Source organism: Liolophura sinensis, chromosome 1 (assembly GCF_032854445.1).
Source record: "Liolophura sinensis isolate JHLJ2023 chromosome 1, CUHK_Ljap_v2, whole genome shotgun sequence".
NCBI classification, from domain to species: Eukaryota; Metazoa; Mollusca; class Polyplacophora; order Chitonida; family Chitonidae; genus Liolophura; species Liolophura sinensis.
The window spans coordinates 86584023-86597066 of record NC_088295.1 but is presented as its reverse complement, the minus strand read 5'-3'; the positions used below and the strand labels follow the sequence as shown (position 1 = coordinate 86597066).

The following is a 13044-nucleotide window of genomic DNA, read 5'->3' as shown; positions in this document are numbered from 1 at the left end:
AGACTGTTGATATTAGTTCTTCCCTTGGATGGAGACTGTTGTTAATGTCAGAAGCTCTCTGAAGCTTGATAGTTGTCTCCCAGAACAAGTGTTTGATGTGACTGGTGTAACACTGGGCCTATCGTACAGAAAAGCCGTGTAAATACTACATGTGGACATGATTAAAAATGAGATTTGTTAAGTCTGATTAATCTGGGATGTTTTGTTGTCTTTGTTGATCAACTTTGCCCGTTTTCCATATCACTTGTGGAAAAACAAATTGGATAGTCCTAGTAGACAGTATTAGAAGAGCTCTGAAGATAGAGGATGTATTACAAAGCTCCTTTTGGCATGATATTCCACCATTTCAATATTTGCAATGAAAAATCAATGAATCTGACAGTGTATATCTGTCAGCACACCATAAAGTGTCAACCTGGTGTTGTGTTACCTTATCTGTTGTGAGATGATATATACATGTATGCTAGGACTAAGACTAGGCTAGTAGTAGCTGTGGCTGTCTGATATAGATCATGTGACTACTTTGATATGTTTGGGTTGGCTGGGGGGTTTACATGTACACGAAGGTGTGAGATCTGCCACATTTACGTGTAGTAAAAGAGCGAGGAGTCATGGTACCCTGTATACTGTGGCTTGTCCGATAGGTTAGACTGTATCTCAGACAGAAAGGGAAAGATATGGCAGGAAGTTGTGGGTAGAGATACAGGATAAACTGTCAGGATTCAGCCTCTCTAAGCCTGATGACAGCTTCTCTGTAAGGGGGTCTGGTAGACATCCCCTACCCCCTTGATTGATTTTCCGTTACAGGATGGTGGTACAGCCATCAGACAAATTGCTTCTGATCCCATCAAGACAGGTATTGTTTGGAAGAAATTAAAAACCATGTAAAGCTGAAAGGTAAGGTTGCAACCAGCTCCAGCCTCTGTTGGTAGAGCTAAGAGTCTCAGGAAATTACTTCCTCGAGTAACAGCTGAGTCTGGAACCGAATCCTCTGGCCATAAACAACTGCGGAAGTTTCTATGACGCAAACCGATTTCAATTTGAGCATCTAAGAGAGCGGCTGTTCAGAGAGCGGAGCAGATGACCTTATGCCTTGGCTTCAGTTAATGAGGATAATCACTCCCAGATGAAGTGTTTACCTCAATGAAACACTGATTGCTGCTTGTCAGGTAGAAAAAAAAGGAGCCAAAGTATATTAGGGAAGCGGATGAGCCTGAGGTGATGGATGTTATTGTTTGCTGGGAAACCTTGTATACGGTGTACATTTAATGTGCAATATGCTGTGAAGCATGGCACAAATACTTACACCACCATAAAGACCTGACAAGGGTAACCTCTTAAAGATTAATCACTCCTTCACAGAGTCAATAAGTATCATAAAATTTGCCAGGTACTCAAGTGCCGGTAGTCAAAGAGAATTGCAAACAGGTGACCTGACAGTAGTGGAGCCATCACAGATTGCTCTCAACACCCAGACTCCAGTGCTTGCAAAATGGAACAGTGCCAACCAATAAAATATATACAGAGTTTGGTGCTAATCATTGTAGGAGAGTGCCTTTTGCGAACGGTTGGAATGCAAAGAATGAAGACAATTTCCAAGATCTCACCACACTGAAGACATCGGATGATGGAAAGAAAACAGTTTTTTAACACATGATTTGCTTTTGTAGCTGTTGAATGAAAGGCAAAGTTGTTCATCATAGGGCTATGCATCTGCACAACAAATACCATATATCAAAGCTTTCTATTTGCTGTGGTTGTCATGAGAAACAACATACATAATTGTTTAGGATATGACATGTAACATCTGTAAACAATGAAACATTGACTGTCACTTTGCTGAATGCTAGCAGATGGTGTCAGAAAGCTGCAAAGGTCAGTGGTGATTGTTTGTGTCAAAGACGTGGATGAAGAATTCCACCTTTTTACCTGACTAACACAGATAGCTTTTTCATGCAATCTGTATTCAAAGCTACACATCCATTGGTCTGTTCATTTGTTTCCCTTTTCTATTTTGACATATTATAGGGTTACCATGCCACCTTCAAATATATGTATGCTAATTGAAGTGTTTGATGATGTAAACTTGGATAAGAGCCAAGAATTGCTCAGGATACAAAATGCACATGAACAAAAAAAGGTTACAGGCAAAAAAATATACAGCTATCACTATGATGTAAAGGGCCATTTACTTGAGGAATTCCTAAGCCATTTTGGAGTTTCTGTGGATTGAACAAGACTACAAGATGTGCACATTGCAGTGATTTAGGTCAAACAGCTGTGTATCCATGCTGGAATTTTTGTGGAGCAGACAAAATTAGGAATTTGGATGTGGTTTGAGTCCAGCAGCTCAGCAGCCATCTTGAAATTTCTGTGGGTTAGATTAAAATGGCGAATATCACAGTGTTTTAGATATAACAGTTCTGCAATCATCTTGGAATTTCAAGGAGCTGGATTAAAGGGAGAAATGTAACGGTGTTTTTTTAATTGAAGCAGTCCCGCCGTAGCCTGAGAATTTCTTTGGATTGGATAAAATGGAGAGTGTGACAATGACTTATTTAAAACAATTGTGCAGCCATCATCAAATTTCTGCAGACAGAACAAAACTGGGGGAAATGTCAGTCAATGGTTTTGGTCAAAGAATTGTTCTGCCATCTTGGAATTTCTGGGGACTGGACAAAACTGGGGAATGTGACAATGGTTTTAGGTAATTATCTGGCAGGTTGGGCTCGCTCGAAAATCCAGAGGTAAGATGACTTTGAATTTCTCTTGCCACAGTTTTATTATCATTATAATCCCATGATAACCATATAACTTTCTTCTCATCCACCTATAACCTACCAAAGACTCACCACATTGCCCAGTCTACGGAAATTCAAGATGGCATCCCTGACTTGTTAATCACCATCAATCAGTGTAACACTTTGTTTTTGAGAGAATAAAAAAAAATCATTCCCTGGATACAGTTTTTTTTGGGGGTATTTACATATTCCTGAACTAACAGTTTCTGTATGCTTCTTCTGGCTTTTTGTGGTGAGTTTTTGGTGCATGTGTTTGGTTGGCTTCTGATACTCCTGTACCCATATGCAGCTGAAGTCTCTGTCTGACAGTCTACATGTACTAATCTTCAGGGTGCTCATGTCCGTGCATTGTAACAAGCATGTGGTTTGTAGCAGAATACTGTGTATGTCGTCCATGTTTATACCCTTTTCATCAGTCCTGATACTAACAGTTTGCTAATTCTGAACATATTTCACAGCTTTCAAGTGTGCACAGTGGTCAGCACGCCTAAGTTTGAGTTCAGTTGTTCCCGTGAAAAATTTCTTGTCCTTTTTGAAAGGCTGTTTTGAAAGAAGTGAACCGCAAAGTATTACCTCATGATTCAAGGATATACCAGGAATTAACATGCCTATCTTTGGTAGCAAATTGTGTTTTCTGTGGTGTAGTTCATCATTTATACTAAGAATCATTTATACATTAGCAATACTGTTATAGATACATGTTTATTTGAAATTACTTCGAACACTTCCACAGAAATGTTGGGACATAAAGCACAGACCACATATTTGGATATTTATATGAAATGTGTCCTATGTCCTTCTTCAGATCTTCCATTGGTGGATAATGTTGATGGCAGCTGGTCTGATTGGTCAGATTGGAACGATTGTGACCAGCCATGTGATGGAGGCTTACAATGGCGACGCAGACAATGTGACAACCCAACAGCGAGCGGGGACGGGCAGGAATGTCAGGGTCATGCTGTGGAGGCTAGACACTGCAACCAACACTCTTGTCAAGGTAAGTACATGGTGTGTCAAGGTACATGTTAGTGTGTCAAACAACGGTATTCTTAAGGTTCTTAAAGTTATAAGATGTTTTGTTGTACTGGTAATCTGTTTTTGTCCAGGTGGAAAAAAAAGTATTTCAGTCTTCATCTTAGGGGATAAAAATGGATTTAATGATGGGAAAATAGTGAAGTGGGGGGGGGGGGCTTGTCTTGTTGCTATGCTGACCCCAATTCATATCTGTCTTCACTGCAAAATGGCTGACAAAAATAACTGTGTTAAATGTTTTTTTACAATGCCGCATTATTAGCTTAAATACTGCACATTTACCACCATTCAACAGTTACGTTTCATGAATGTTTTACGTGGCTGTTAGAAGTGCGTTTTTCTGTTTACTGAAGGGATATGGTCCTGCTGGTCAGAGTTGTCTTCCTGCTCGGTGTCATGTGGTCAGGGAGTTCAGAAACGTACCCGCCTCTGCCAGTCCTCTCATTCGCAATCTAACTTTTCCAAAGGGTGTCCGGGTCAAAGCCAGGAGACGGTCGTCTGTGAGAATCCTAACTGCCCAGGTCAGGTCTCTTCTGCTTCAACAGACTGGTATTTCCACAAGAAATCACTTGTCAGGATTTGTGCATCTGTTTAATAATTAGAAAGTTTAGTTGAAATATATCAATTCACAGTTTTTAATGTTTTAGTTGTTTTAATTGACCAAAGAAATACATACATTTTACAATAAATGCAAGACTGATTATATTGTATGTTCATAAGTTCAGACAGATTTTCTGATTGCTATGAAATATTCACTTAGTCATAATTTCAATTTCACTTTTCAGCTTAAGGCACTAGCTCTCTTTCAAATTAATTTGTAATGAGAAAACATGATTCATTTGTACAGTGGCAGACGCACCCATACATGGAGCTGGAGAATGGAGTCATTGGTCGCCATGCACGAGAGATCATGTTCAGTATCGCCATAGATACAAGCCATGTCACCCCCATGATGCTGGAAATGGCACACCCCACTCTACCACCCCCAGATCACATAATGGGGAACACTGCATGGAAGAGGAAGTGGTCAAACAACAATGTATACATGTGGACCCCGATTTGGGTAGGTTCCTGTAGAACCACTTAATATTAGGTTTACATTCTTTGAAGATCCATGGTCCATGGAGGAAAAATATCTGCACAGGATAATAGAAACTCCCACTAAGCTTCAATGCAGATGATCTGCTGAGAAATTACCATGTCTTAATTTCCAAATCCTACATATGAAAATTTTGGAGATGAAATGAAGTTTTGATTTTACTGTTAATAAATAGTCTGTAATCAGAAAATGGTCTGTCAGCTTTTAGCTTTGCATCTTACATAGTATATGACACCTGTGCAGAGAATACAAATGTTATTTTGCACCACTGCTGGGATTGATTGAGAAACTGATGGCAATCCAAAACTTTCAGAACCTTCCAGGAACCATTTGGTGTCCCTCATTATGAATGTCTTTGAATGTGATTTGTTGTTTGGAATCGCTTTGTTCTGAAGAATTTCTTGTCTTCACCATTGAGTTCCACAGATACTTAATTAATCCTTGACCTCTAAGACATGTTTATGAAGAGATTTCCCATTTAAGTAGCACAATCATCATTACGTATAGATGGCATACACCCACATCTGATTCCCGAATGACCGGTGTGGTGAAGGTGGTCTTTGTGCCCAAATCTCTCTATGGAAGAGAATCCTGCAGTCAGTGTTTCAAACCATTCCCACATGTACAAATGCATCATTTGTTGCAGGTATTGGAGTTCTGGCAAGTGTTCGCGAGAAGGCAAATGTGACTAGCTTTGAGGCGGTCCATCTCATTGCCGTGGGAATGATCTCTTTTGTGATTGGTGGAGTGGTATCTGTGGGCGTGGTTCTGTATGTTCAGCGACAGGGAAAAGCTCAAAAGAAAAACAATCTTGATCTGAAGAACAACAGGTATGACCATCGCAAGAACTCATTGTACCCGATGCCATCTGAGCCGAGTTTGAACTTCCTCAACATCAATCTGAACAACCGCTTCTACAGCTGTAACTCACTCAACAAGGACAAGATGACTGTCAAGGAGGCAACACTCAAGCGTAACTCCATGAAGAGAAACTCAGACAAGAAAAACTCACCAATGAGAACAAACTTGGCCATAAATGATTTGTAATCTGTGAATGTAAATCCATGAATACATTTTTGGGTGAAAAAATTTGAAAAAAACTTGGCCATAAAAATTATTAATCTGTGAGAGTAAATTCCTGGAAAAACTTTTGGGTGAAAGCTCTTTGTAACAGCAAACTTGGCTACAAACAAACTTAAATATGAGAAAACTTTTAGGTGAAATGAAAAAATTTGCTGTGAACAATTTGTAATCTGTGAAAATAAATGAATTTACTTTTTAGAGAACTCTTGAGTAATAGCAGATTTTTTCATAAAAATTTGTACTCTGTGAAAATAAATCCATGGACAAATTTTTGGAGGGAAAACTCTTTTGTCTGTAAATGATTAATAATCTGAAAAAGCAAGATTCTTTGATAGTCTTTGATCAAGACCAAACTTAGCTAGAAATAATTCTAATGGGTGAAGGCAAATAGACTTCTTAGTGGAAGCTCTCTGGGTAAGAACTCGCTCATTGACTCCTGATTTATCATCACTGGATATAATTTGATGAAGAAAAACCCAATGAGTAAAACCTATGTGCAGAGAGCTAGTTTGATGAGGATTATTTGAATCGTACACCTTAAGATGTGACTATATCAAGCAGCACATGTAATAATTCCAATCTTCAAACACATCCAATAAAGATTTGACCATTTTATTGAGACCATGCTATTTATTTCCATGCAATGGTACTATTTGAGCACTGACTTAGTATTTGACAAAAATTATCTAAGGTTGTACATCAGTCACCATAAATGGAATTTATATCTTAAAGTCTTTATGTATAAGTTTTCAGCATGGCTGCTCTTTGTCAAGAATGGCTCTTCATTGTTTGTTAACACATTTCTGAACAATTTCTCAACATTACTATATGTGACTTGTCCTGGACTGCTCTAAAACTAAAACAGAGTCTCTAGAATTTGTAAATAGATTCAGGTGTAGTCTGTTGGCAAAATTAAGATATCACTTGTCAAGATTAATGCTTTTCTAGCTTGTGCAGAGCTTTTCTTGTTTTAGGCATACTATTTTCTGCTTGCTATTTTTGGAGTAAATTTTGGGGAATGGCATTTACCATGAACATAGTCATGATATATAATGCAATCTCTGGCTTTTGGTGCCTTTGTGTAAATGTGGTTAAAACTTCATGGTGCTGACTTTTAATTAAATATGTAATCATTACATGGTGAAACTCCAGGTTGTTTAACAAAGGTAACAATACACTTAATGCATGTTATTGCTGTGGCCACAGGAAGTTACTGTCATAATCTCCAGTGCTAACATTGAGATTTGTGTCACTACAGATTCTAACAGTTAAGGTGCTACATATTACATTTCGTTATATACGTTTTGAAAACAATGGTTGTGGCAAGAAACACCTATTTTAATACCTCACTGGCAATATACAAGAAGATCCTTCCTGTGCAACTAGATGGTGTATTATAGTCATTGGTTCATCAGAGTGTTACAACCTTTTCCACAATGAAGCATGACATATGGAACTGTCTTTTGTTCATGTAGACGTCTATGCCTAACCGTTTCACATTATGAAAATGATATCTGGGATATCAATGTATTATACATATTTATTTGGATTTAGACATTTTTTGTATAAACTCGTAGTTCTTTATTTATAAACTAAGGCTGATTAAAGAGGTGCAGAACCAACACCGATTGGCTGAGCGCTAAGATAGAATTTTGTTGGTCAAAGTCTGTAACTTTGGCCACACTTAAATAAATGTACAGTACCCAAAATTCAACTTGATCAGAACTTGCCTGTCTCTCACACCAGCCAATCATTGACAGTTCTGTACTACTTTAAGATAAGTCTTGAGTTTTCTGTAAATATCTCATTCAGAACAGTTCTACAGAAACAATTTTGTAGAATAACTGTCACATTACAACATTTGGAAATGGAAAGAAACTTGAGAAACTAAAATGAATGTGACTGTTTGTTTTTTTTATTATTGCTTTATTCACCAAAACCCCGGTAAAAATCCTAAACAATGTATTACATGTATGCCGAAGTCCCCAAGCAGTGTGCATTGTGTAAGTACATGTACAGCACAAAAAAACAATCCAGTTTTATTTTGTCTAAGAATTGTTGTGCAGTGGACTTGATAAAGCATTCAGTAAATCAGCTTCTGCATTGACAAAGTTTTCTGACATGAAAACGCCAGAGGTTTTATTTGTGTTTTATGTTTATTTTTAGTTATGTTCAATTGTCTTTTTGTGTACATAAAAACTAGGGAATGAAATAAGCAGTTCCATTTCTTCAGAAACACGCCTTACCATAGATTACTTACTTTTATAACTAATTGCAGCATTTATGTATGTGTTGTACAGAAAATACAAATGTTGCAGTGTTAGATACTGTTTCTTTTTTCCAGAGTTTTCATTTGGATATTCCATGCTATAGATCATCAGATCCATTTCATATATTTAAATGCAGTCATTTTTTGTTAATATACAGTCACAAATGAGAGTCCGCTGTGTGTGGGGAGGTCTGTCAGCAACCTGCGAATGGTCGTGGATTTCCTCCCACCATAATGCTGATCGCTGTCATATAAGCGAAATATTCTTGAGTACGGCATAAAACACCAATCAAATAAATAAATAAATCAACGGGAATCAAAGAAATTTTTTGTCCAAGCAGTCTGTGTTTTAACTTTGTCAAATGATTAATCTACTCGCACAAGGCTTGTAAACGCCTATTTAAGCCTTCAGTAATTGTTGCTATTTGGCCATTGATCTTATTCTATACATCTCGACATTTCCAAGTCTACATATGTTACATACATTGTAAATGGATCTTGGTTAGATTTGTTTTATCAGTTAATGGCGTACTCCTGTCAAATGTTCATTCCACCAATTGTATTTGTAAAGAAAAAAAACCTTCATAAAGTTGTTGCTAATGTCGCTGGGCATCTGTTTTTATGAAATTCTAGTCATATTTGTTTCCGTGTTAACCTGCGACGTGTAGCCACCGTAAGGGGTGCTAGTTTACACCTGTTGTATGAATGCATGTTGTAATCCTGTCACATTTCTAGTCTGCTTTAATACACACAAATGTAATGTTTGTTTAATAGGCCCTTGTTACCAATACTGTAATTGTACGGATATTTGTTAACTTTGGTTTTATATTCTAGTCATTTTCTTGTGCACAGTACATTTACATGTATGAGCATGATGAGGCCATTGTAAACCCTGTTAGTTTACTGGCACAGTATGTACAACTTTCATGTAGGCCTTCCTGTACGTTGGTTGTTTGGACATCTGACTAAGGTGTTTTAAAAGTTGGTCAGTTTGTAATCTACATGTGATGTGTTTTGGACACTGTATAATTATGAATAGTCTACATGTTGACTGTATTAAACGGTTGCTATTGAACCAAAGATCCTCTTCCTATAACAGCTCCACATTAGTATCACCATACACTTCATGTCACAATATTTTCCTGGATTTATTGTATAGTTTCTGAGCTTTATTTTCTTAATTAAGTTATTGCACTCAGCAAATCGGTGCCATTGTTTGTTCACAGTTTTTGTTTGATTTTTGTCTGTACATTGGAATTCAGTATCACCAAGATAGTACAATGTGTGTTCAGAGGTCCCAGTAATTTATTGTATTTATGAACAATTCAAAATAAAAAAAATCTTTCTTTTACAAAACATGTCTTTTGCTATCTTAAGGGTACACTTATTTGTTAGTTCCAAACTTAAAATGTTACTTTATACCGACATCCCACTCAGTCACAGTATAGAGATCCTGATAAGAGAGGACTGACACCCCACCCGTCATAGTGTAATGACACAGGGGTCACTGTGTCACACTAAGCCTACAACCAACCGTGTCACAGTATAGAGATCATATCTGTTAAGAGAATACTGACACCCCATCTGTCAGAATATAGAGATCTGATAAGAGAGTACTGACACCTCATCCTGTCACTGTATAAAGATCCTATCTGATAAGAGAGCACTGATACTCCACCATGTCACAGCACAGAGATTCTATGGGATAAAAAGAGTACTGACACCCCACCCTGACATGATATGACATACTGGTCACAGTATGCAGACACCCCACCCCGTCAATGTATACATGGATCCTATCTGGTAAGAGACTTCTGGCAGTCCAACTTGCCATACCCCTCACCCTGTCACATACTGACACCTCACCCTGTCACCGTGTACTGACACCCCACCCTGACATGGTATAATGACATACTGGTCACAGTATGCAGACACCCCACTTCGTCAATGTATACATGGATCCTATCTGGTAAGAGACTTCTGGCTGTCCAACTTGCCACACCCCTCACCCTGTCACATACTGACACCTCACCCTGTCACCGTGTACTGACACCCCACCCTGACATGGTATAATGACATACTGGTCACAGTATGCAGACACCCCACCCCGTCAATGTATACATGGATCCTATCTGGTAAGAGACTTCTGGCAGTCCAACTTGCCACACCCCTCACCCTGTCACATACTGACACCTCACCCTGTCACCGTGTACTGACACCCCACCCTGACATGGTATAATGACATACTGGTCACAGTATGACAGTATGCAGACACCCCACCCTGTCAATGTATACATAGATGCTGTCTGGTAAGAGACTTCTGGCAGTCCAACTTGCCATACACCTCACCCTGTCACATACTGACACCCCACCCTGACATGAAATGATGACATACTGGTCACTGTATGACAGTATGCAGACACCCCATCCTGTCAATGTATACATGGATCCTATTTGGTAAGAGACTTCTGGCAGTTCAACTTGCCATACACATCACCCTTTCACATGCTGACACCACACCCTGTCACTGTAAACAGAAACTATTGGGTCTGAGTATACCGAACTCACTCCATTACAGAAAATCATCTTTCTACCACCTCAGACTGTAACATTATATGACACCCTTTCACGGTTTCCAGACACAACATATGGTCACAGTTTACTGACACCCTACCCAGCCACAATATATCAACACTTCTCCCTGTCACAGCATAGGAACACCCAACAAATGGCTCACCCGGTCATATCAAAACCAAAACCTGACCATGTGAGACTATCACTGTCACACATTACGGACACCGCAGTCACAGTTCCCATGTGGTGTAATCCTTCACTACTGACACTGTACTTGTCCACTCAGTAAGAAAATTTGTGACACAACTTCTCAAACATTCAAACTTTACCCATAGAACATCTCAACATACAAACAACTGATCCTTTCCCTCGTGTTTTACAAAGAAAACACCTGTTACTCAAATGTCTCAATAATCCATATTTCCTGTTATAGTTCAGAAAATGTCCATTACTTCCATGTTGATTATTAAACTCCCTATTATATGATTTGTCAGACTTGCTTCATAAAACAGCAGTGAAATCTGATCTGATATCTGATGGAGATTTTGCTGTAAGAAAAATCATAACTCAGAAATGGCACCAAGGCTAACAGACCCCTCACTTGTGGGCAACACATGAATTCAAACTTCAGCTCAATACACAAAGTACTGAAATCGTGAATTTGGTAATTTATGGCAATTAATATGCACACAGAGCCTCAGTGATGAACCATCCCCCTTGTGTCATTGTGATTTATATACATATAAAACTACAGGTCAATACATGCTCTACTTTTTATATACCACCCCTAGCATTTTGTTTCACTTTCATTGTAATAAACAATACTCGTATACTAAGTCAGGAATTTGGTAACTCACAATATTTAATTCTGGTAGTCTACGGTATTTAAATCTGATAAGGGAGAAATGACACCCCACCCTGTCATACTGTAGTGACACATGGGTCACTGTGTCGCAGTATACCAACAACCCACCCTGTCACATTACAGAGATCCTATCTGATAAGAGTGTGATGGCACCCCATCCTGTCATACTGTAGCGACACACGGGTCACTGTGGTAAGAGACTTCTGGCAAGAGACTGGTAAGTATTTATTTATTTGATTGGTGTTTTACGCTGTACTCAAGAATATTTCACTTATACGACGGCGGCCAGCATTATGGTGGGAGGAAACCGGGCAGAGCCCGGGGGAAACCCACAACCATCCGCTGGTTGCTGGCAGACCTTTCCACTTACGGCCAGAGAGGAAGCCAGCATGAGCTGGACTTGAACTCACAGCATTGGTGAGAGGCTTCTGGGTCATTACGCTGCGCTAGCGCGCTAACCGACTGAGCCACGGAGGCCCCCAAAAGACTGGTAAGAGAATACCAGTTGGTCACAGCATACCAACAACCCATCCTGTCACAGTATACAGATCCTATCTGTATATAGAGAGTACAGACACCCCCATCCTGTCACAGTATACAGGTCCTATCTGTATATAGAGAGTACAGACACCCCCATCCTGTCACAGTATACAGGTCCTATCTGTATATAGAGAGTACAGACACCCCCATCCTGTCACAGTATACAGGTCCTAACTGTATATAGAGAGTACAGACACCCCCATCCTGTCACAGTATACAGGTCCTATCTGTATATAGAGAGTACAGACACCCCCATCCTGTCACAGTATACAGATCCTATCTGTATATAGAGAGTACAGACACCCCCATCCTGTCACAGTACATAGATCCTATCTGTATATAGAGAGTACAGACACCCCCATCATGTCACAGTATACAGATCCTATCTGTATATAGAGAGTACAGACACCCCACCCTGTCACAGTACAGAGATCCTATCTGTATATAGAGAGTACAGACACTCCACTCGGGCACAGTACAGAGATCCTATCTGTATATAGAGAGTACAGACACCCCACCCTGTCACAGTACAGAGATCCTATCTGTATATAGAGAGTACAGATACCCCACTGTCACAGTACAGAGATCCTATCTGTATATAGAGAGTACAGACACCCCACCCTGTCACAGTACAGAGATCCTATCTGTATATAGAGAGTACAGACACCCCATCCTGTCACAGTACAGAGATCCTATCGGATAAGAGTGTGCTGACACTACACCCTGTCACAGTTTAAAGATCCTGTCGGATAAGAGAGTACTGACATCCCACCTTGTCACA

At 39.3% G+C, this 13044-nt stretch overlaps 1 protein-coding gene across 1 annotated transcript in view; it reads left to right on the top strand.

Annotated features, from left to right (window-relative positions):
- The window catches only part of LOC135461958 (semaphorin-5A-like), a 77793-nt gene extending 68216 nt beyond the window's left edge, over positions 1–9577 (top strand). The window contains exons 19-22 of the mRNA XM_064739263.1: positions 3607–3798; positions 4187–4354; positions 4681–4896; positions 5579–9577. Coding sequence (XP_064595333.1) covers positions 3607–3798; positions 4187–4354; positions 4681–4896; positions 5579–5979 — 977 coding nt within the window. The 3' untranslated portion in view covers positions 5980–9577. The remainder of the gene's footprint in view (positions 1–3606; positions 3799–4186; positions 4355–4680; positions 4897–5578) is intronic.
- The last annotated feature ends 3467 nt before the right edge of the window (positions 9578–13044 follow it).